Here is a 25976-nt window from a genome sequence, read left to right on the forward strand (position 1 = left end):
ATCCAGCATCCTAACAGTACACTGTGCACCCGCTAAATTTACTTTCCAATTCACAAGAGGTTGAAACCAGATAATTGTATATAATGATGAGATTATATTTTACCTTTATTTATCTAGGCAAGTCAGTTAACAACAAATTCTAATTTACAATGACTGCCGCCCGCGGACAAGCCCTAATCCGGACGCTGGGATAATTGTGCACCGCTCTATTGGACTCCCAATCACGGTCTGGAATTGAACCAGGTCTGTAGTGACACCTCTAGCACTAAGATGTAGTGCCTTAGACCGCTAGCCCATGTATCTGATTGCTGTCTTGACAGAATTAGTATAACATCCCATAATCGTTTGGTCCAGATAGCATCAGATACATGGTCTACACATACTGAGACAGAGAGGCGCTGTTTCGCTCGCTCGGATGCTTCAACTGCGATGTATGCTTTTTTTCTGTCCGGGCGCGTCTTGGTCAAATAAATTATCAATATTTCAATATTTTATTTGAACGGGCAAGGAGGACCTGACCCGCCCATAACGCTGGACCTGGGCCACACCCTCTTCCACGCCACCTTTCCTGTGCACTGAAACGGTTTGCATACAATTAAGCTATCTGTCCAATCACTGTGTGTGCTCTCAAAGTGCAAAGTTGAAATATGTCGTAGACGGGAGGTACTTCCACGACAGAATAGGGGCAAATGTGGCTAAGAATTGAATGGATGTCTGTGGTTTTCGCATTCTCTTCAAGGAAATGATTTCATTTCTCATTCAAAGACATTAGTAGAGGGCAAGTAACAAAATGCAAGATAATTGCATTGCATTCCCAGAAAAGTGGGCAGCGCATGGATAAGCTACATTGTAACATTCAGGGAAGTAAATGGACAGCATGGAATTTCACAAGTAAGTTTTACAGATACATTTTTGCGTTATTGTTTAAATGTTTTTTTTGCTACAAAATGCACACTAGTTCAATTAAGGATATTTGACAGAAGATTCCGAAAGTGGTTTGGCCAAAGCAATCTTCTCGGCGTGGAATGCCACGCAGGCAATAGCCTACTACTACTATACTACTACCCAAACTAAAGAAACGAAGTTGAATGGGGGTTGATAAGTAGGCTATGACCCGCGAATGCCTTAATAAGATACTGTGACATTATATCTAGATTTAGGCCAACTAAAATGAGGGCGATAAAGATAAGGAAATACTTTAGGGGTAGTGGGAGAGTACTTGCATTTGTTTTCATTGCATCTATTATTTGGCTGCTGTTCGATATGGCAGCGCTTCGCCTGTCATTAAATGATGTTAACAGCCAACTTTTAAAAGAAAGCGTAGTAAAGGAAAGGCAGGCTGTCAGACAGCAGGCCACGAAACGTACTAAGTTAGTGCATAGGGGGTTTAAAAATCCAGTACAGAGAGTAGACTTGGACCTGGAGGAGACAGGTAATAAAGATCCACTCCAGAATGAAAATAAAGTCTTTGAAGTGTACAGGAAGCGAGGACCCGCTGTCAAAAATGACCCACAGTTTATGGACAAAGTAAACTCGCATGAGCAACAAGGGGGGAATGCCCAACCAAAGTTAGAACATGCTGTCATCTTTAAGCATAACCAAATCGAGCCTGCTCATCATGTCACAGTACAATTGAGTGTGCCTTTGAATACGAAAGCACCTGTCAAAGATCCTTTGCCCGTCAAAGATGTGTCAAAAAAGGCAGTGGACTTGGTGCTGGAGGATGGGAAAGTAGGACCTACGGAGAGGGATAAGATTGTGGCATTCCTGCAGTCGAACTTTACCAAAGTGCCACCTGGTGTTCAGGAAGGAAAATATGTTGAAAAGCCTGCCTCAAAAAATACAGGAGAGAACCAAGAGGGAAATATAGGCCTAGTGCAAAAAGGCAAAGAAAATATTGACTCCAAGACACAGAAGAAAGTCAACCTACTTGAGCCTGGCAAACAAGAAAGCTTTATTAAAGACAAAGTTGCAGTGGACTACACAGTTAAACCTGTCAAAAATGATGTACTTAAAGGAGTAGAGGTGATTGTCAACAAAGAGGACAAACAGATCAATGAGCTTGATAAAGGTAACCCTGACGCCCTAAAGGAGTCCTTACCACCTACAGCAAAGCCGAAACGCCAACAAGGAGTTCCCACAAATTCCACAGTTATTCGAAACACAGGCGTCCACAAAGTGCTGGCATTAGACATGACCCAAGCGCCTAGAGATGCCAATGCAATTGGGCAATTTGGGCAAGCAGCCATGGTGCCCAGTGACAAAGAGCAGGAGGTGAGGAACCGTTGGAATGAGGGCCATTTCAACGTCTACCTGAGTGACCAGATCCCTGTGGACAGAGCCATCCCAGACACCAGACCTCATACGTGAGTCACACTGTTGCCTGGACCACACCATGATTACTTACTCACTCCCACACTCCTGTCACTCATACAGTATACTAATGGTTAGTATTAAGTAACCTCTCTTTCCATTGTTGTTCTCCAGTTGTTCTGAGAGTGTGGTCCATGATTACTTGCCCACCACCAGTGTGATCTTCTGCTTTGTGGACGAGGTGTGGTCCACTTTGCTCCGGTCTGTCCACAGTGTCCTCAACCGGTCTCCACCACACCTTCTCAAAGAGATCATCCTGGTGGATGACTTTAGTACAAAAGGTAAGAATGGGCAAAGGCTATAGAATTGTTTAGATATACAGTACCAGTCAAAAGTTGACACACCTACTCATTCAAGGTTTTTTAAATTTATTTTTACTGTCTTCTACGTTGTAGAATAATATTGAAGACTTAAACTATGAAATAACACATGGAATCATGTAGTAACCAATTTTTTTTTAAACTAATTAAAATATATTTTATATTGTAGATTATTCAAAGTAGCCACCCTTTGCCTTGACAGCTTTACACACTTTTGGCATTCTCTCAACCAGCTTCACCTGGAATGCTTTTCCAACAGTCTTGAAGGAGTTCCCACATATGCTGAGCACTTTCCTTCACTCTGTGGTCCAACTCATCCCAAACCATCTCAATTGGGTTGAGGTCGGGTGATTGTGGAGGCCAGGTCATCTGATGCAGCACTCCAGCACACTCCTCCTTGGTCAAATAGCCTTTGTACAGCCTGTTACATTGTCCTGTTGAAAAACAAATGATAGTCCCACTAAGCGCAAACCAGATGGGATGCCGTATCGCTGCAGAATTCCGTGGTAGCCATGCTGGTTAAATGTGCCTTGAATTCTAAGTAAATCAGATGGTGTCACCAGCAAAGCATCATCACACCACCTCCTCCATGCTTCACAGTGGGAACCACACATGTTTCACAGTGGGAACCACACATGCAGAGATTATCTATTCACCTACTCTGCGTCTCTCAAAGGCACGGCAGTTGGAACCAAAAATCGAAATTCTCAAATCAAAGGACAAATTTCCACCGGTCTAATGTCCATTGCTTGTGTTTCTTGGCACAAGCAAGTCTCTTATGTGTCCTTTTAGTAGTGGTTTCTCTGCAGCAATTTGACTATGAAGGCCTGATTCACACTGGCTCCTCGGGAACAGTTGATGTTCATGTCTATTACTTGAACTCTGCGAAGCAGTTATTTGGGCTGCAATTTCTGAGGCTGGTAACTCTAATGGTAACTCTACCTCTGCAGCAGAGGTAACTCTGGGTCTTCCTTTCCTGTGGCGGTCCTCATGAGAGCCAGTTTCATCATAGCGCTTGATGGTTTTTGATGGCTTTCAAAGTTCTTAATGTTCCGCATTGACTGACCTTCATGTCTTAAAGTAATGATGGACTGTCGTTTCTCGTTGCTTATTTGAGCTGTTCTTGCCATAATATGGACTTGGTCTTTTACCAAATAGGGCTATTTCTGTATACCAACCCTAACTTGTCACAACACAACTGATTGGCTCAAAAGCATTAAGGAAAGAAATTTCACCAATTAACTTTTAACAAGGCACACCTGTTAATTGAAATGCATTCCAGGTGACTACCTCCTGAAGCTGGTTGAGAGAATGCCAAGAGTGTGCAAAGCTGTCATCAATGCAACGGGTGCCTACTTTGAAGAATCTAAAATATATTTTGGTTTGTTTAAAAATATATATATTTTTAGTTGGTTACTACATGATGTTTTAATGTCTTCACTATTATTCTACAATGTAAAAAGTCTGCGTCAATCATTATCAACAGATACTACAGAGAATAATCCTTAACATTCAGCAAGTCTAGTGACCATCAACCCGCACCTTGAGTTTCACAAACAGAACACTGGAAATTATGTGTATTACAGGAAGGGGAACTGTATAAATATGCTTAACATTGTGTTAAAGTGTTGTTTTATATAGAGGTTTGTATATTTTCAGCCAGTAGGTTTGAAAGTAGTGCTCACAAGCCAAAACGGGTCCCTGAAAATTGTGTACAATGTCATCCATTTCGTATATGTTACGTCCAGCAATTCGTATGACCCGTTACCAATTCCAATTTATACAATATTTTACGAATGTGTAAGTGCTTTCACTATGAAAGGGAGGAGCGTGCAACTCAATTTGAACAAAATATTTGAAGTATTGATTGCTTGGCTTTCTCCACCAGGCGACGATTACAGATGTTTTGTTATGCGCGTATGAACTGTACATTTACACGTGGAGTTCAAAACATAAGGTTTAAAAAAAAAAATACAGACGAGGTTTTCAAGATCCTGTTCATTCTCTTTAATCGCTATAAACTAAATATGAACTTTATTCATCTTGGAGACATCTTTAGAGTTTTTCTTGAACAGGTGATGTCACTCTCTGCCCAAATGACTTATAGCTTACAATTAGGGCCTGGAGTTTTTCCTGGCCAGGTTTCATGGTCGGGAGGATAAACTCAAGGCCGTGAGCTTACTTGCCCTCATCCACTCTCTCAGAATATCTCAAGGACCATCTGGATGTGTATATGTCCCAGTATCCCAAAGTACGGATCGTCCGTCTGAAGGAGAGGCAGGGCTTGATCCGAGCTAGGCTGGCAGGAGCTGCCATTGCCAAAGGTAACCAACCACATCCTGCTGTCACCGCTTTCTCATACATTTGTTTACTGTATAAACAAAATATCCTATACAAATCATCTCAATCCTGTCCTCCCATATGTGGCAGCCAAGCGTCCCTGTGGTTTTGTGTTTGTCTTCAGCGGGTTTGTTTGCATTTCTCACAGGTGACGTTTTGACCTTTCTTGACTCGCATATTGAATGCAACGTGGGCTGGCTGGAACCTCTGCTGGAGAGAGTGTACATGGACCGGAGGAAAGTGGCCTGCCCAGTCATCGAAGTCATCAGTGACAAGGATATGAGGTAATGTGTTATTACCATTATACATTATGCCCGCGTCCCAGAGCCCCATGGGCCCTGGTCAAAAGTAGTGCACTATATAGGGACTAGGGAATCATTTGGGACACCTCCTGGGCCATATGGACAAAAATGCATATCAGGATAAATTGACTGAATTATCATAACTAATGATAAGTTGAGTGATAAATGTATAACATTGATGTGCATCAGTTACTTTTCTAGGTGCCTCTGAATGTTGTAGCTATGAATTGTCCCATTTTAGTAATAGCCCATATTAGCAGCCTTATTCCATTCTCTAGTGTAGGCTGCTTATCGTAATTATGAGTAAAATGTCCTCTGTGTAGTCGGTTCGGTCGGCATTGATCATTTTCGGTTTATGGTCCCAGTTCTCGTTTGAGTTATTATTCAACCTCATTGTCCAAATGTTGGTCTGTCGGTACCCTGTGGGGGCACAATGTCTAATAGAGATATTTCTAAAGGTCTATGCACCTAGTGGGCCATTCTCGCTCGGACAAAGCTCACTTAGCTGACTATGTCCCTAGTGTTGCAAAATGTGTGACAGCAATGGTAGCTTTCTGTGTGTTACCTACACGTAACATATCATTAGAACGCTTTGATTCACAGCTATCTGTCTGACACGTTTTCAACAGACCTTTGACCGTAAGGGTTCATATTGGAATTACCTGTATACATTGGTGTTAAAAAGAAAAACTGATAACCCTAGAGTTCTCAGCTTCTTTTTATACATCCAGGTTTGATGCAACATCCTGTTTACTGGAAGTCAGTCCTTGTAATGTTGATTTCAGGCTCCTGTGTGATTAATCAGATTCAACTGAGTTTTGTGCATTTAATTCCCTCATGCATTATTCCTCCAGTAATGTAATATTTGGTTAATTATATTTTGTGTTTTTACAGCTATGTGTTGGTTGACAACTTCCAAAGAGGGGTGTTCAAATGGCCCTTGGTGTTTGGGTGGAGCACGTTATCAAAGGACACCATCAAGAAGAATCACATGAAGGATTCAGATCCCATCAGGTACTGCTGTATTTCATTACACCCCTCGTGACTGTTCATTCACATAGTGATAGTTGCAGATGAGTTCAACAACATAAGGGCCCTGTTCCAAAACGTCAGGAATGCATTCTTCCTTAATTTCCTTGAAGTAATCATCGATCTATACATGATTGGATAGGTCAAAGCTAGGTTACACTTACTTTCACCAATCCAACCAATTGAGATCAGAGATCACTTGAAGGAAGGGGCCAAGGTCTGACTCATATCCTGATTCCTTTGTGAGACTTGATAAGACCTAGGAGGAATGTTGTTTTTGTATTCTTCACTTTCTCAATCTTTGTGCTAACTGGGTTGTATTCATTATTGCGCACTGTAGCAAAATGTTTTGCAACAGAAAATGAAAACAAGTATTTCTAATTGGACAAGTTCAGGTAGTCCTTCCCAGTTTCAGTCCATTTTCTTCTGTTTGGTGCCTAATGAATACAACCCTGGACTGTGATTTTGTTCTTCAGATGTCCTGTCATGGCAGGAGGCCTTTTCTCCATCGATAAGAAGTACTTCTATGAACTGGGCTCTTATGATCCTGGCCTGGATGTATGGGGTGGAGAGAACATGGAGATCTCTTTTAAGGTAAGTTGTAGAGCTGGGTGATATGGACAAAAATCCATATCGCGATAAATTGGTTAGAGCACCATTGGTTAGAGCCTGTAAGTAAGCATTTCACTGTAAGGTCTCTACACCTGTTGTATTCGGTGCACGTGACAAATAAACTTTGATTTGAAATTGCCTGAATTGAATCGATAACGATAAATGGAAGGATACTTTTAACATTAATGTGCACCCCAGTTGTTGTTTTTTTATGGTAATTTAAACCAGAGTTTGCTATACTGCTACTTATTGTAATGAACGATATCAGCAAAATGCCTGGGTTAAATGTGTCTAATTGCCGGTTTATCGTCCCAGCTCGAGTCATTTGGACACATTTTCCCGTGTTTAATTAGAGATTAGTCTGTTTGCAGATCAATTTGAACGAGGTTTGTTATTCGACAACCTGTCCCAGGATTACACCGTTAACTCTGATTCATGATCAAGGCTGCTTCGCAAATGGCATCCTATTCCCTACATAGTGCACTACTTTCGCCCAGAGCCCTATGAGAAAAAATAGGGTGCCATTTGGGATGTTTCTCAAATGATCTGATCACACCCTGTGTTGATTTTTGCAGATTTGGATGTGTGGAGGTGAGATCGAGATCATCCCGTGTTCCCGAGTGGGCCATATTTTCCGAGGCGAGAACCCGTACAAGTTTCCCAAGGACAGGCAGAAGACGGTTGAGCGTAACCTGGCCAGGGTGGCAGAGGTGTGGCTGGATGAGTACAGGGACCTGTTCTACGGCCATGGATACCTCCATCTGCTGGATAGGAGTATCATCGACATTGGCAACCTCACAGACCAGATAGAACTCAGGAAGAAGCTTGAGTGCAAGAGCTTCAAGTGGTACCTGGACAACGTGTACCCAGACATGGTCGCTCCGTTGGTCAAAGCTGAGGGGCTGGTAGGTGTACTTTAAAAAAAAAAAATTACAATAATCAATAATATTAATGGATGGGATTCACAGTATATGGTGCTTTTCCATATACTTAAAACGTTTACATAGTATGCACCTTATTGCTGCAGTTTATAACTACATTTGACACACTTCTAATCATTGTCTTTATTAAGCGATTGATTGATTCATCAATAGGAATCCAGTTTTTGCTTTTAAGCAAAAGAATTAAAGAATATATCACATTGTTGTTCTTTTTCTGGCAAACAATTGTTACTCTTACTTTGTTTATTTCTCCAGTGAAATTATCCCTCATGTTGAGACAATTGTACTTTTTTTTCGGGGGGTTGGGGGGGGTTGTTTTCTTGTCTCCTCTCAATGCCTCTGCAACTCAGACAGATGTCAATTGTCCTCTTATCTGAACAAAGAGTGACTGTCTCTTCAGGCTTGTGACAGTTCTGTCAGCATTTTGTTGAAGGCACAGAATGAAAGAAAGGAGAAGCCTTTCTACTGTCAATATGGCGCAGTGACACTACCGATGTAAACACATGTTATGACTGCTCTAGGCATTGTGATGTTATACCTGTGATCCTCCTTTGCTAGGTTTTCAATCGTGGAGTCAGAAAATGCCTCGCTCTGCAGGATGGCTCCCTTGCATTTGAGATATGTGATCTCAGCAAGCTGGTAAATACTCCCAGCTTCCCCATTTGATGTGAAATGCTTTTTTTATGGCTATAACACATTGCATAGCTCCAGATGTGTGCTCACTATGGAATTCCTGTTTTAATTCAACACACACCCAACCGGGTTTGAAAACCCCCATAGTTGTCATGAAGTCTAATTTATATGACCGATGCATCCCAAATTACACCCATTTCCCTAGATGGTGCCCTACCCTACGGGCCCTGGTCAAAAGCAGTGCAGTATAAAGGTAATAAGAGAGCCTGCATCCCAAATTGCAAACTCTTCCCCTCTGTCCCTAAACCTCAGAGTCAACACTTCAATTACACCTGGATGAGGCACGTTCGCCAGAAGGATGTCTGTGTCACTGCTCATGGCAAAGGGACCAGTCTGGCTCTGCAGCCGTGTGACAACACCAAGCCACAGCTACGCTGGCTCCACAAGGCCACCAACTCGGCTCTGGTAGGTTCACTTTACAATGGTTGTTTTCTGAATCTTGGTTTTGAGGAGAGTATTAAGTCATTCCTGAGCCGAGCCGCTTATAAGTGTCAGCGTTGCATGCAGCATATGTACAGTGTGCGAGGAGGAAATTCGGCGACTCTTGGAGTATGTCAGATGTTGAGAACGGCTTCTTTACTGTTGAAACCAACTATTTTTTGGGCCCGTAGCTTTCATCAGGGTTTTGCACATGAATTCGCAACACCTTGGTTGGAGCGGGAGGTAGCCAGCAGTGTTCCTTTCAGTTGCTGGATGAAAGTTACCATTATGCAGATGGTGATTTCGGTGGTATTCCCCTGTTCTCTTTGCTCAGGTGGAGCACCTCATAGCGGAGCATAGTCCCCGGCGTACGTGCCTGGAGGCTGGGGCTCTGGATGACAGCATACAGCTGAAGGAGTGCGAGTCTACCAGTCCCTACCAGAAGTGGCAGTTCACACACTACCACACTGTGTGATGGGAGTACAGGACTACAGCACTGTTCCTGCATTAGAGATTGACACTAAAGTACTTGACTGTACTGTATGCATTTGGATGTGTTCAGTGTATTTCTCCAATGGGATATGCATGGTGCTGCTGGTATGTTGGTGTGAGGGTGGTGTTGGGACGTGCAATGCTCTTTTTTTTTTTCTTTTTTTTTTTAAACTTCTCCTTTTTTATCATGATCAAGCTTCACTTGGAATTTTGAATTTTTGCATGACTGATGCCCCGGAATGATTTGAAAGGACAGCTGTTACAGTGTAATTACAGTTTTGTATTTCATGGCATAGTTTACTGGTGTAGGCTATACAAATAAATAATAGTTGCATACTTGTATACAGTGGCTTGAGGAAGTATTCACCCCCCTTGGCATTTTTCCTATTTTTTTTCCTATCCCATTTTCAACCTGGATTTAAAATGTATCATTTGATTTACACAACATGCCTACCACTTTGAAGATGAAAAATATTTTTCCTTGTGAAACAGAGAAATAAGACAAAAAAAACAGAACTTGAGTGTGCGTAACTATTTACCCCCCAAAGTCAATACTTTGTAGAGCCACCTTTCGCAGCAATTACAGCTGCAAGTCTCTTGGGGTATGTCTCTGAGCTTGGCACGTCTAGCAACTGGGAATTTTGCCCATTCTTCAAGGCAAAACTGCTCTAGCTCCTTCAAGTTGAATGGGTTCCGCTGGTGTACAGCAATCTTTAATTCATACCACAGATTCTCAATTGGATTGAAGTCTGGGCTTTGACTAGGCCATTCCAAGACATGTAAATGTTTCCCCTTAAACCACTCGAGTGTTGCTTTAGCAGTATGCTTAGGGTCATTGTCCTGCTGGAAGGTGAACCTACCTCCCAGTCTCAACTCTCTGGAAGACCGAAACAGGTTTACCTCAATTTCCCTGTATTTAGCGCCATCCATCATTCCTTCTATTCTGACCAGTTTCCCAGTCCCTGCCGATGGAAAAACATACCCACAGCATGATGCTGCCACCACCATGGGGATGGTGTTCTCGGGGTGATGCGGTGTTGGGTTTGCCCCAGACATAGCGTTTTCCTTGATGGCCAAAAAGCTCTATTTTAGTCTCATCTGACCAGAGTACCTTCTTCCATATGTTTGGGGAGTCTCCCACATGCCTTTTGGTGAATATCAAACGTGTTTGCTTATTTTTTTTCTTTAAGCAATGGCTTTTTTCAGGCCACTCTTCCGTAAAGCCCAGCTCTGTGGAGTGTACGGCTTAAAGTGGTCCTATGGACAGATACTCTAATCTCCGCTGTGGCGCTTTGCAGCTCCTTCAGCGTTCTCTTTGGTCTCTTTGTTGCCTCTCTGATTAATGCCCTCCTTGCCTGGTGTGAGTTTTGGTGGGCGGCCCTCTCTTGGCAGGTTTGTTGTGGTGCCGTATTCTTTCCGTTCTTTAATAATGGATTTGATGGTGCTCAGTGGGATGTTCGAAGTTTCTGATATTTTTTTTATAACCCAACCCTGACTTCTTCACAACTTTGCCCCTGACCTGTTTGGAGAGCTCCTTGGTCTTCATGGTGTTGCAGACTCTGGGGACTTTCAGAACAGGTGTGTGTGTGTGTATATACACTGAGATCATGTGACACTTAGATTGCACACAGGTGAACTTTAAAAAAAAAAGTGACTTCTGAAGGTAATTGGTTGCACCAGATCTTATTTAGGGGCTTCATAGCAAAGGGGGTGAATACATATGCACGCACCACTTTTTCATTTCACTTCACCAATTTGGAATGTTTTGTGTGTGTCATTTACATGAAATACATTTTTAAAAATTCATTTAAATTACAGGTTGTAATGCAACAAAATTGGAAAAATGCCAAGGGGGGTGAATACTTTTACAAGGCACTGTGTGTACGTATGTATGTGTATATAAGCTCTGTGGTTTACACAAATTACTGTGAGCTTGTGTATAGAGGGTGTGACTCTCTTTAGCTTTATAGCCTACAGTTTACTTGCCGTTAGTCAACACCTCTACTAACTTGTGTGTGTGCCAGCTCATGCTTTTCACTAGTGTACTGTTGTTTTCACTTTTTGAGGTCTTTGGTTTTACATGCATGTTCACCAGCTTTGCAAAGAATTTATTCTCATGCCTTGGCAAATCAATCACGAATGTGCCTTTGATTATTTACATGAGGACTTGTACCAAGTATTTGTTTCCTGCAGATGTCCTACAGTTGAAGTTGGAAGTTTAAGGAATTGTATTTCACAATTCCTGACATTTAATCCTAGTGAAAATTCCCTGTCTTAGGTCGGTTAGAATCACCACTTAATTTTAAGAATGTGAAATGTCAGAATAATAGAGAATTATTTATATCAGCTTTTATTACTTTCATCACATTCCCAGTGGGTCAGAAGTTTACATACTAATTGAGTGTATTTGCTAGCATTACCTTTTTAAATTGTTTAACTTGGGTCAAATGTTTCAGGTAGCCTTCCACAATAAGTTGTGAATTTTGGCCCATTCCTCCTGACAGAGCTGATGTAACTGAGTCAGGTTTGTAGGCCTCATTGCTCTCTCACTTTTTCAGTTCTGCCCACACATTTTCTATAGGATTGAGGTCAGGGCTTTGATGGCCACTCCAATACCTTGACTTTGTTGTCCTTAAGCCATTTTGCCACAACTTTGGAAGTATGCTTGGGGTCATTGTCCATTTGGAAGACCCATTTGCGACCAAACTTTTAACTTCCGGACTGATGTCTTGAGATGTTGCTTCAATATTTCCACATAATTTTCCTTCCCGGTGATGCCCTCTATTTTGTGAAGTGCACCAGTCCCTCCTGCAGCAAAGCACCCCACAACATGATGCTGTCACCCCCGTGCTTCCCGGTTGGGAGGATGTTCTTCGGCTTGCAAGCTTCCCCCTTTTTCCTCCAAACCCTAATGATGGTCATTATGGCCAAACAGTTCTATTTTTGTTTCATCAGACCAGAGGACATTTCTCCAACAAGTACGATCTTTGTCCCCATGACCAGTTGTAAACCGTAGTTTTACACAGTAAAACGATATAGGACTCGTTTTACTGTGGGTATAGATACTTTTGTGCCTGTTTCCTCCAGCATCTTCACAAGGTCCTTTGCTGCTGTTCTGGGATTGATTTGGACTTTTCTCACCAAAGTATGTTCATCTCTAGGAGACAGAACGCGTCTCCTTCCTGAGCGGTATGACGGCTGCATGGTCCCATGATGTTTATACTTGCGTACTATTGTTGTACAGATGAACGTGGGACCTTCAGGCGTTTGGAAATTGCTCACATGGGTGAACCAGACTTGTGGAGGTCTTGGCTGATTTATCTTGTTTTTCCCATGGTGTCAAGCAAAAGAGGCACTGAGTTTGAAGGTAGGCCTTGACTCAAATGATGTCAATTAGCCTATCAGAAGCTTCTAAAGCCATGATATCATTTTCAGGAATTTTCCAAGCTGTTTAAAGTTAGTCAACTGTAAACTTTTGACCCACTGGAATTGTGATACAGTGAATTAATCTGTCTAAACAATGGTTGGAAAAATTCCTTGTGTCATGCACAAAGTAGATGTGCTAACCGACTTGCCAAAACTATAGTTTGTTAACAAGAAATTTGTGGAGTGGTTGAAAAATGAGTTTGAATGATTCCAACCTAAGTGTATGTAAACTTCCGACTTCAACTGTATTTTAGCACTCTATTTGACCGCACAATTGCCCATAACTCGTACTGTTTCAGTGCCAGATGGCTGGATATTTTATGCCACTTTGATTTAATGTAAATAGATCTGTTCTGTCCTTGTACCATTTTTACTGTTTGAAATATCATTTGATGTACAAATTTAAATGCATGCCGTGTGCATGAGTCTGTGTAGGCATTACATATCACAGATGTCTTTAGCAAAGCTATCTGACATTTCTTTATTGAGATAAAATAGAATTGCATTATGAGTCAGCTCCGGGTTGGAAGTTTTCCCTAGGTACAGATCTATGATCAGCTTCCCCTCCCCAATTCTAACCTCAATGATTAGTGGGGAACATTTCAAACTGACCCAAGATCAGTGTCCAGGGGCAACTTCACCCTACACTTTATGGCTCGCCTGGTATAATAAGAGCTGCTTGTTTTTTTTACTATGGTTATAAGTTTAGTGCATACTGTATGTACATTTCTTTAACAATAGAGGGTACTGTTGATACCAAAGATGAATGATGGGATTTTCTTTCTCCAAACTCACACACATCAATGTTAATTTCCTTTAATGAATAGATATTAAAGATCTTTTCTTTTTTTTTTTGGTTTTCTTTTTCCACAGATATTTCATGAGAACATGTACACTGTACTCATGGAAATATTACAGTATGGAAAGGTATGTCTGTTTATAGGGGTTAACATTATTAGTTGGTTCAGTTCTTATAACCTAAGGTGAACGTGTGTATACATTTTAAATAGCACAACTTTACATATAGGGTTGATCACCTGAAATGCATACTTGCAGTGCTTAGCGAAGGGGCCCCATGGGCCCCTGGGGGATACAAGTTGTAATGTTTGCTAGTTGGATTATTAGGTGCCCAAGCCTCTCTCTTTTATCTGCTTATCAAATACCTGCCTTACACAATCAAATGTTCCCCACTCATTTTCTAATTAAATAATACTACTATGCATATTGAGCTCCTCTCAGTAGTCATTCCAAGTCTGTGAGAACTTTTTACATGTCAATCATTCTTTTGGCTTCAGTAGGGACTTAACGTTACAGTAAAATGTCAATATTTGAAATATGATACTGACAATCTGTTATGATTGTGTATTAGACAGACGCAACCAACGACGACAGGTGATCGTTATTCCAAATTGCATAGCGACGGGTTTAGCATGCCCCCATCCAGCTCCATGCAGTAGAAGTAAAGCTGCACCATCTTCAAGATATTCACTTGATGTAACGTTATAGATTCATCATCCTGGACTCAAACTCGTCGATCTTCTGGCGAGTGTTACCTTTGCGTATCTTCCTGTAGGAGACAGTGCTATATTTGGAGCTGGTGTTGTGGTCGGAGGATTTCTTATGACGGGGCCGGCCAGACTTCTGTCCTTCTGAGGACTGGGAACTTGTACCCTGACATGCCAGGGAATCCTGGGAACCTTTGTCTGTGTCCTCCTCATCCTGACTCGCACTGTTGGGCTCGTCACCAGAGGAGCATGGGGCCGCTGCCTCCCTGTATAGCTGAGCCTCCTCAGGTACAGGTGTAGTAACAGGTGTCTGCTCCTGTGTATCTTTCACCTCCATCTTGTGTGAAGCAGAAGCTTAAATGCAGAAGTACACATTTGTCACTTGTTCTCAGAACAATTTTAATATTCTGAGTTCTCTCATTGTAGTGTACTAAATAATATAAAATCTGCTTATAAATGTGGTTATATGGTAATTTTACCCCAAATATTCATTGTGGAATGAATGTGCTGGATTATCGATACTGACCATTTTACTTTGATTGTATAGAATATTCTCTGTATAATGCTGATTTCCTTACCTTTGTTCATCAATGTCTCCTGTCCTGTATGTTTTTGTGGCTCTGCAAGTGTTTGAGTTGGGATTTGTGCCAATGTTTCTGTCTGGACTGTCTGGGGCTTAGTTAGGCCATTGGCGGTGTGCTGATGTGACCCAGTATCACCCTTACCCGAAAGGGCAGAGCTCCGACGTTCTCCTCCGTCCGTGATGGGATCTTTCCCTGTTCCATTCATCCCATTCTCCATGACTACACCGGCTGTCTCAGCCTTGAGTAGGCTCACCTTCCCATTCTGTGGTTGAGCTGATTTCTCTGTGGACCCACAGACCAAGGGACAAGACCTTCCTTCCCCATCTAATGGAGCATCACCCTCATCATAGAACACAGAGTCATCTCCCTCCTCCTCCTCCATAGCTCTGTCCAGAGAATGGATGGCTCCCAGACTCATCCCACTGATGATCTCCACCACCTGGGATGCCACCCTGTTCGTATTCCCCTCCATCCCGTCCAGGTCCAGTGGAGGAGGAATGCTCTTTTCTCTGTCCATGGTTTTTGTTTGTTCAAAATAGTTTTTTTTTTACCCCCTTTTGTGTTGTTGAAATAATCAGACTTCTCTGACTTCGTCAATTGTCCACCTCTTTTGATTTTTCCCGACGAGCATTTTGTCGTAGCAGTTGCCAGACAGTTTGAGCGTCTTCAGCTGGCCAATACGGTCATCCATTGTGCTCATCCAATCAAAATACTCATTCTCGATCCGAGTTATCCCGTTGGCTAGTAAGGGAGAGTACCATCCTGCATTTTAATCAATGATGTGAGGCCGAGCTGTCTTTTTTGTGCTGGTGTGCGATGTAATTCTTTAAGCATGTTTGAGCCAATGAAGAACAGAGGTTTTGTGTTGGACCAACAAATGCCTCTTTGTCTGTGTGACTTGGACAAGTGAACTGATTGTACTGATTGTTTAGTATAATCCATCCTGAGTGACCACCTCCGTGCCATTCTGAGACCAGATGACCGTTCTCCTGTAGGTTTACTCATGTGGAAAGCAGGGTAAGCTACGGAGTTAAGAGTGCACATGTTGCATGCTTAAGGGTCCCTTAAGAGATGGCAACAAGAACACCTACCATTGCTGGCTAAGTTGCATCATATCACGTATGAGTAAGTCGCTTTGTATAAAAGCTTCGGCTAAATGGGATATATCATATAGCTGTGTAAAAAGAGAATATAAGGTTTACATTCTGTATGATCTCTGTCCCTCTCTAATTCTCTTTTTAGCAACTCTTTTCTTTGTTTACTGTCTTCTCATTTGACTCCAAGCTAACAGAGTACGTAAGAGAAAGGAAGGATAGTCTTTTTCAGTATAGAGCTGTAGCGCTGACCACCCTGTTAACCTCAGTCTAAGCTGTTAGTGCCCCCCCACCTCTTCTACGTTAACATATGTAATTGTTTTAAGATGGTCATACAATGGATAATTTAGCTATTTGATTTTAAATTAAGACCCTTTTAGGTCCACCCCCAAAATAATTTAAGTTATTTGATTAAAAATAATTTGGCCTTTACTACTATAGCCCATAGAATCGCATTGAAGAAAACATTCATAAATAGCAACAAAAACAAATGAGGAATAAGGTTTTGAAGTGTCTCCTATATCTAGGAGATATAAGAAAGCTCAGGAAATGTATGTGTGTGTATATATATTTCTCCATATTTAACCTTATTTTTGTTGCCGCAAAACTACTTCCATTTGTTACTACGGGTTACATTCAGACAAGTCCCCTGACACTTGTGGAGGTCGTAGAGAAAAACACCATCGTGTTTTTGTTAAGGTGTTAATCTGGTCTCCCCTGGTCTGGAAGAATAAGCATAGAGTGCCCCACTGTTGTGCTTTGGGATTCCAATCTTCTGGTGTAAGGTCATCAGTATATGTACAATTCCTTTAACTGTCCTACTTTTTTATTTCACAGACTCACTTATCAACAGCAACTTACAGGAGCAAATAGGGTTCAGTGCCTTGCTCAAGGGCACAATGAGATGTTTCACCTAGTCAGCTTGGGAATTCGAACCAGAAACCTTTTGGTTACTAGTCCAACGCTCTTAACCACCAGGATACCTGCCGCTCCACTTCAGAACCCCACTGGCATCACATTTGGCAAGATATTGTGAACCTCATTCTCCTTTTACAGTGTGGCATTGTACTGTATGTCCTGATATAATTCAAAGTCCTAAGCATTTAATGCTTGCAATGCCATCTAGTGGATGTTAATCAGTTATTTTTTTTCACTCTCACATAGATGTACTTTAAATAATAGAAGGCAGTATGAGAGAGAGAATATGTAAATAGTTGGTTCCTAAATTGTCACTATACACTTTGTGTAAAATTTTACAGTCACTTGTCTTCAGGGAATTTCAAATATGTCTTTTGAATCTCAATGAAAGCAGCAAATGGCACATCAAGCATACATTCAAAACAGTCGAGTAACATTCCATGGCACTCTGTTAAAATGCCATGAATTAGAGGAAAGACGGTTGTTATTTGTAGTATAACTATCAAGACTGAAAGTAAGTTGTAGATAACCTGAAACTTGGGTTTGGGTACAAAAATAGTCAAGAAAGTAGCTCCTTCTCTGCCCACATCCTGTTTTGAACTATGAAGTTAGCTACCTGGTTAAGAACTCACACTTTTTAGGTGACAAACCTGACAGACTGTTGCTGGTAAATTCTTTCAAATATGCAAAGCATAACACTTCTCAAGTTATATACAAGCAAAATATTGAATTGAGTAAAATCATGGCTTTTCATGCATAGTTATCACCCTACATACAATGGTAACATTTTTAGAAATGGCAAGCACAATCTTTGTTGCACTGTCTGCACACACATGAACTGAGTTCCCGTGTTCTATATTACAAATAATTGTTACCGTTATAAGGATTAATGCTGTCTTCTCATTATGAAAATTGTGCATCACGTATACAGTAATAGATAACTGAAGGCCTTTGTCAAAGGGAGATTTCTCTTTACCTCCTAATGCTTCTCATCCCAATAATGTTCATTGAGTGGCTACTCCTGAGCCAGGGGCACGGTGTCCATATTGGCAATGCTTCAGTCTCAGCAGGAAATGTTTGTATTGAACATCACATCAGACCTACTGTAGTGTTCGTTCATAGCTCAGGTCAGGTGTCCTCCTCCTCCACTGAGTGGTTGAATCCAGGGATGAACTTCAGGATGTGTTTGCGGACGCTGGCTCTCCTAGCCTTCCTGGGGAGTGTCCCGAACAGGGAGGAGGCTCTGGAGGGGTCCCAACTAGTGGAGGAGAGGGAGCCACTGCTGCCAGCCAGGCTATCGCTGCGGGGACGGCTGAGGCTGGCCGGGGCCCTGGGCATTTCCTGGGGGAAGTCTGTGGAGAAGAAGCAGCTATCATCTGGACTGGCCACATTGCAGGGGCTGGGAGAGCTCAGGTCCCCAAACACACTGGCCAGGTCACTGTCCTCTGTCATCCCACTCCGGCAGCTACTGTCACTGGAGAAACGGTGGCCACAGTGGTCACTGTGTCCAGACGGAGAAAGTAGAGACATCAGGGAGTCCATAGAGGGGTGTAGAGAACTGTCATTCAGGTTACCTGGAGACAAGGGAAGGGCAGTTAGTTGACTTCTCCAACTGCAGTATTCATGTGCACTGTAACGGATGTGGTTGATTGACAGGACATTTTTATATCAATTACTTCTCAGTTAATGCGTCACAATGACAGTAAACAAAGCTCGTTAATGCACCTCAGCGTTTACTTGTCATTTTCACATCAGCTAATGACACAGGAAATTCTGTGGTTTCACAGCTGGGCAAAACCCCTCACCTCGCGTAAGGCGTTTTTCCTGTAATGTGAGTGCTTGCAACTCCACCCATTTCTCTCCCAGGGTATGCTGTGTGGACAAAAAACATAGAATGACATGACAATTAAACATGATTGACTCCGCTATACATTAGACATGACTGAGGTCAGCTATACAGTACTTAACATAGCCTTTATAATAGTGTGTGACCCTGGATCCAGCCCTTAGACGTGTGGTACAGTATATTGGCCATATACCACTAACCCCTGAGGTGCCTGATTGCTATTATAAACTGGTTACCAACGTAATTAGAACAGTAAAAAGTAATGTTTTTATCATACCCGTGGTATATGGTCTGATAGACCATGGCTTTCAGCCAATCAGCCTTCAGGGCTTGCACCACCCAGTATATAAATAGCTATATGGAACCGGTCTATAGTTTTGTAATGTGTGCTCTTTTTATGGGGGGGGGGTTATGTGGTACTGCACAGTGCACACCACCCATATTTCCCACTATGATGTGTTATTGAAGCCAAACATCCGCCCTGTAAGAGAGACACACCTTGAGCAAGCTCATCTTCTTCTCCAGTTCAATCCTCTTCACCACCGTCCCACACACCGTTTCCATCCTGAGATTACACAGAGGCAAGATGAGCACAAGCAGACATACACATCCTAAAGATAATACTGACCCTTCTAGAGAATAGAGTAGCTTTATGTTTCCTAGAGGGACTTATTCAGTATACAACACCAAGGTTAATGCCAATATCAAGGTTTTAGAAGCATTTTTATATGTTCAATGTTTTTCTCACATTCTTCAGAGTTACACAGTAACCCTTCGGTTTTGGGTGTCATCGCTGGTGTTACTCACTGTAAAAAGTTGTTGGATTCTCGAATCAGGTCAACGATGTGCTGATGGCTCGACCCCTCAATGCTGACCCCATTAATGGTGACGATAACATCACCTACATGCACAACGACAGCGAGAGAAAGAGAGAAAGCGAGAGCGTGGGAGATATGTTCAAAGGGTTAACACGCAAACAACCAATCTTAATCTCGGCTGTGGTGCTGGGAGTTTGACTGACCCAAAATCAGCATTGTAGAATTTATTATTTCTCGATAAAGGTATTGTACGAAAACGTCGAACCACAAGAAATGTGTGTGGGAGAGCTAAAGAGAGACAGAATGCGAGTAGTTAGGCGTCGACTTGTTGGCCTTTCTATATGTGAAAGTTAGATGTATTGTAATGAGTGTAACGAGGACATCTCTCTGTGTGAAAACCATACTGCACAGCGTTGAAGCTGAGTCTGGGTCATAGGGAGAGGAAGTGGGTGGGTGTCTCACCGGTGGTCAGGCCTGCACTCTCAGCTGAGCTATCGTCCTGCACCTTGCACACAAATGTGCACATCTCCACCGCAGTGCTGTTCTTCAGCTGCACACCATATGTCTACAACAAGAGGAGTCACACTGTCACTAGGCAGGACTGACAATGCGGTAAAAAAAAAATTGGGGGGGGGTGTATTTCTTAATAAATTCTAAAAAATAATTGTATTTGAAAACGGATGAAATGTCTTACCTGAATTTCAAATCCAAACGTCTCATTGTCTTGCTTTTGCATTATAACAGTAGTCCTATATGTTCAGGGGAAATGGGGTTACAGACTTGTCCTAACTTGGGTTATTAAAGCACAAATTGTGAATGTATCATAGTGTTAACAGTGTAAAAATGACAGAGGGCTTGTATTTACCTCTGAGGGTCAGAGTAATCCACCAAGGAGTTTGAGCGGGTTCTGTTGGACTGAAGAGTCAAATGTATATTTCATATATTTGTACAGTATATATTTTATAAATACAACTGTGAAAATAGCTATTCTCAACCTGGTCACAGCACATGTATTTCATTCCATGCAAAATAGACTAGATGGACACCAGTCTTTATATTCTCAGTAAGAAATTGGACATATTTTCATCTTAAACATATACATCACAACACACTACGTTTCCAGGTATTTTTCCTGCTAGTGAACTAGTTTGTCTCCTATGAAAACCAAAAAATTTACATTTGTCAAAAGGCTTTTTGTCATTGCAAGTTCTGGGTTTTGTTGTGGTTGTACAGTACATGTTAATGCAAACCTCTCTGATGCCACTCTGAACCCGTTTTATGTCGTCTCTGCTAACATCAATGACCTCTAAGAATACTTATAGCGTACATGACAATTGATATACAGTGAAACTGTTAACTCTATCCTGTTTCTATCCAAGGTTTCTCGCTTACCTGTTTCCAGCCTCTTGGCAGAGTCCCGGGAGTAGTCCCCCTATTCTGACTGGGTTTGTCATGGTGTCCCCTCAGAGAGCGCCGATACCATAGAGGACCCTTCTTCCGCGGAGAGACCTCCATAATGTAACTGTCCTGGCTGCCCTGTCGCTGGAGCCCATTGAAGTTCGTGGTGGATTGCATGGTGGAGTGGAGCTCGCTCCCTCTTCACAGCGCCATAGTGTAGCTCTGGTACAGCTAGTACAGTAGAGTAACTCTGCATGTGTTGTATATGTGGTGTGTCCCTGCCACTGCTGTGCAGCTTAAAGTAAATGTGCCAAAGCGGAAATCCACACCATGCGATTATGATGCTCCTGTGTTAGCCGATCACAGCCCTTTGCTCACTTTCTTTCCACCCTTTTATGTTTCTTTGTATTTTTCTTGTGTTTCGTTTGCCTGCTCTGCTGTGGCCAGGAAAAGGAAATCGGCATACTTTTTTTCTCTTTTCAAACAGCCCCCTTTTTTTGTGCAGTCTGTGCAATTTGATTTATGGTCTGTCAGAAATCAGCAATGCATGAAAAACTGCCACCTCTGTGGTCTAGACTAGCATCAGCACCTGCTTCCACTCACTCCAGTTTCTGTTKTCTGAATGGTTTGGAGTCAACCTGAGCCTCTCTGGTCCGCCAAGCAAAGAGATTTGTCTTGTGAGGACAGACAAAAGCAGGCTTTCGCTCGGGGCTAGAGACTTGCTTTACAAACACACAGCATGGGTCAATGGCTAGAAGGCATCAGACGTGGTTTGATCCAAGAGGAAATCACACACAGGCCAACAGTCAAGACTAAAATCAATGTCAGATATGTGATGTGTTGACAATTTTTCTATTGTTCTTTGATAGTGAAGTATTTTTTCCTCATACATTTTTACAAGATAAACAATATGTATTTTATGATCGTACAAGACAGTACCTTATCCATTCAAGCACCCCAGAACTTTGTATTTGGGACACAAAACAAATGAATTAGGAATTAGTCAAATGGGAACATCAGAATGTCCCTCACCTAAAAAAAAGAACTCCATCCCAAACGGAACCCTATTCCCTATGAAGTTCACCCTATGGACGGGCTCTGGTCAAAAGTAATGGATTATGTAAGGAATAGGTTTCCATTTGGGACAGGCCCAATATGAACCCCCTGGTAATACCCTCCTCACGAAACAGACCAATGAACAGCAGTGTTGCCTCACTGCATTCCCCTCTGGCCCATTGAACATATGTGACCCTTAGCAGTGCCAGCGACCAAGCTCCCACGGGACTGTCTGGCCAGTAGAATCTCCCTCCACTGTAACACTGTGTACAGACAAGGAGATCTTCCCAAATGCCACCCTATTCCCTATATAGTGCACTTCTTTTGACCTGGGCCCAAAGGGCTCTGGTCAAAAGTAGTGCACTATGGCTATGTTTACACTGGCAGCCCAATTCTGATATTGTTTTCCACTTATTGGTCTTTTGACCAATCACATCAGATCTTTTCACTACAGATCTTTGTCACAGCTGATCTGATTGGTCAAAAGACCAATTAGTGGGGGGAAAACAATCAGAATTGGTCTGCCTGTCTAAACGCAGCCTAAGTAAGAAATGCGGTGCCATTTGCGACGCAACTAGAAATGTAATTATAATGGTTGTCACCCTTAACATATTGCAACACCTCACCATCAAGACAAATGTGTTGAACAAACAAACAAAAAAGTCCCAACATATCCGCACTAATGTTTCACATTTTAGATGATGCTGATCGGCTTTAAGTTGCTGGGATATTAATTGACCAATTATCTGAATGCAGGAAGTTTACAGTCGGTTGTTGAAATAGGCTTGCCTAGTTGGAGATTCACTCCTGTCCTGCCCTTCAGTGAGAGACTGGAGCAGTGGAGTTTTATAAAGTGTGTGTACTACTGGACGGGGTTTTATGACACCGTTTTATCTCAACTCTGCAGAACATTCAAATCAATTATTTTGAGCACATCAACACTTTTCTCAGTAAGTCACTTCCACCATTGAGAAAAGCAAGCCTGAGTTCTGAAATGTAAAAAACAAAAAAGCCACATCTAAACGAACACGTTATGACTGTCCATGTTCTCGGTCACCGTGCCGTAGAATCAAACGGAGAGTCAGTTTAACCCTACAGCACATTCAGGAGCGTCTGACTCATCTGAGTAATGCTGCAAACAGCCACGGTGGCACGGCTTACTTCCTCCAGTTAACGGACAAAGATCTTGTTCATTGTTAAGTACGCTGTAATGCTTTCTGAACCACAGTACAATTATGAATCATTGCAGGGGAAAATAGATGGCATACACAATAAATTGTCATTTCAGGTAAACTAACGAAAATGCTCTCATTCGGGAAGATCAAATCATGCTCTGATTCTATCATGATCTGTCATGGGAATTACATTTGGTAAACATTATGAAATATTAAACTACTCAGAAAAATCTCATGTTCAATGAAAAGTGGTTTATTTATTCACTGTTGTCACGTATTTATAATAAATAGTGTAAGAAGGAAAGACAATGCAATGACACATCATATTGACATAGATACCATATCTGAGTTCACAACACTAAATAGTTTTATTTTATTTATTTAACGAGGCATGTCAGTTAAGAACAAATTCTTATTTACAATGACGGCCTACGAACAGTGAAATTGTTGTTCTGCCTTGTTCAGGGGCAGATTTTTACCCTGTCAGGTCGGGGATTCAACCTAGCAACCTTTCGGTTACAAGTCCAAAGCTCTAACCACTAGGCTACCTGCCACCCCCAGTTACTAGTTACTCTTGTCAACAGAAAGAACGATGCTAATTGATTGGAAGAGGACATTTCCCAGCATTAATCCTTCTTTATGAAAGTAACATCACACTCCCAGAGCAGGCAAAACGTCCAATCGTGTCATACACAATCTTCAAAAAATATATTTGATCAGAAATTACACAAATACTATTTTCTTTGGAATGACTGATGGTCTTAACAGAAGCAAATCAATTGATATTTTTTTCACTAACTGGTCTTTTGACCAATCAGATCAGCTCTGAAAAACAGCCGATGTGAAAAGATCTGATATGATTGGTCAAAAGACTAATAAGTGGGAGAAAATATCAGTATTGGGATGCCTGTGTAAACTCAGCCATAGAAACTGACTCGACTGTAGGCCTCGACACATGACAAAAGCATGACTGTATTCCAACTTAGACAAATAACATTTGTTTGTCCACAGGATACAGGCAGAGCACTAAATACTGCAATGTTAATATATATTCATTTTTTTGTTGTTACATCATTTGTAAAATAATTACACAGATATTGAGTGAAACAAATCATTGTTTTTACATACAAAATTTCATTGTAATATTGACTATAATACAGTTATATGTGCAGCAGAGCAGCGAAGCGGTCATTTACACCCATGAAGCAACTACAGAGGCTCCATTGACACTGTACTGCCACCATCCCATCCACAACACTACACAGACTGAACAAACAAGTAATTAAAGGGTGGATATGGATCAGTCAAGTGGATTATTCTCAACAGCACTCATCTTAAAGCAATCTCTGTAATGAATTGGAGACTTTGTTTTTAAGTCAAATGACACCACAGACAATACATATGTACAATGGCAACATGTCTGTGCTATAATTCTGATTGAACATGCTTCAGGCCTAAACAAACAGAGCACCAGGCCTGCCATGTGGTGTGCAGTAGACACCCACACAATATTTCCATTCCTAAGCCTGTTTATGGCAAGGGTTTACAAGCCAGGTCTCACAATGGTATTAGTGTTCACATGAGCAGCCTGAACACAGTCCTTGTTGAAACGTACGGCTGTGCTGACGACTCACTGTAAAATTCCTCTTTAGTACATAACCAACAATGAATTAAAAACACATTTTCAACTGAAAAACATACAAGGGGCTCATCATATTCCAGGTGATTAACAAATGTCAATAAAAAGTGACCGTGTTTCTTGATAACACAAGAGTACTAGTTAAAAAAAACTATTTCATGTGAACAATTTGAAAAATGTTCAGTCATGTATATTATCTTGGGTAAAGGATGTACTGCTTGAGTAACTTATACCAACAATGTACTGCATGAAAAAAAATTCTAAATGAAAAAATATTAAAATAAAGCACAAAATGTATATATTTTCACATTGGCCTTTCATAGTGTCTCTACATAGTGCAGCATTCAATTAAAGGCCTTGGATATACAGTATAAATATATCCCTATGAAATAAGTGTTTCCATAATTATGTATTAAACAAAAAAAACATCTAAATATACTGAACAAAAATATAAATGCAACATGTAAAGTGTTGGTCCCACGTTTCATGAGCTGAAATAAAAGATCCCAGAAATTTTCCATGCGCACAAAAAGCTTATTTCTCTCAAATTCTGTGCACAAATTTGTTTACATCCCTGTTAGAGAGTGTTTCTTCTTTACCAAGATAACACATCCACCTGACAGGTGTGGCATATCAAGAAGCTGATTAAACAGCATGATCATTACAAAGGCCACTCTAAAATGTGCAGTTTTGTCACACAATGCCACAGATGTCTCAAGTTTTGAGGGAGGGTGCAATTGACATGCTAACTGCAGGAATGTCCACCAGAGCTGTGGCCAGATAATTTAATATTAATTTCTCTACTATAAGCCGCCTCTCCAATGTCATTTTAGAGAATTTGGTAGTACGTTGAACCGGCCTCACAACCACAGACCATGCCAGCCCCGGACCTCCACATCCGGCTTCTTCACCTGCGGGATGGTCTGAGACCAGCCACCCGGACAGCTGATGAAACTGTGGGTTTGCACAACGAAAGAATGTTCTGTACAAACTGT

General features: G+C 41.6%; 3 protein-coding genes across 3 annotated transcripts; 1 reads left to right on the forward strand and 2 right to left on the reverse strand.

Annotated features, from left to right (window-relative positions):
• Positions 1-497: 497 nt before the first annotated feature.
• LOC111959898 (polypeptide N-acetylgalactosaminyltransferase 5) lies at positions 498-14176 on the forward strand. Its single transcript, XM_023981738.2, has 10 exons — positions 498-2366; positions 2488-2654; positions 4898-5017; positions 5182-5317; positions 6230-6349; positions 6841-6958; positions 7552-7881; positions 8476-8556; positions 8863-9015; positions 9365-14176. The coding sequence occupies exons 1-10, from the start codon at positions 1171-1173 to the stop codon at positions 9503-9505; spliced, it is 2562 nt and encodes an 853-aa protein (XP_023837506.1). The 5' UTR covers positions 498-1170; the 3' UTR covers positions 9506-14176.
• LOC111959918 (uncharacterized) lies at positions 13788-16044 on the reverse strand. The gene is made up of 2 exons (XM_023981766.2): positions 15032-16044; positions 13788-14807 (listed from the first exon to the last, which is right to left on the reverse strand). Exons 1-2 carry the CDS (start codon positions 15552-15554, stop codon positions 14449-14451), a joined length of 882 nt encoding a protein of 293 aa, XP_023837534.1. The 5' UTR covers positions 15555-16044; the 3' UTR covers positions 13788-14448.
• Positions 16045-16939: 895 nt separating this feature from the next.
• On the reverse strand, positions 16940-21288 carry LOC111959867 (cytohesin-interacting protein). Its single transcript, XM_023981702.2, has 8 exons — positions 21106-21288; positions 20579-20628; positions 20408-20462; positions 20176-20278; positions 19703-19796; positions 19394-19460; positions 18855-18921; positions 16940-18623 (listed from the first exon to the last, which is right to left on the reverse strand). Exons 1-8 carry the CDS (start codon positions 21286-21288, stop codon positions 18178-18180), a joined length of 1065 nt encoding a protein of 354 aa, XP_023837470.1. The 3' UTR covers positions 16940-18177.
• Positions 21289-25976: the final 4688 nt, after the last annotated feature.

Source organism: Salvelinus sp. IW2-2015, linkage group LG36, assembly GCF_002910315.2.
Source record: "Salvelinus sp. IW2-2015 linkage group LG36, ASM291031v2, whole genome shotgun sequence".
Taxonomy (NCBI): Eukaryota; Metazoa; Chordata; class Actinopteri; order Salmoniformes; family Salmonidae; genus Salvelinus; species Salvelinus sp. IW2-2015.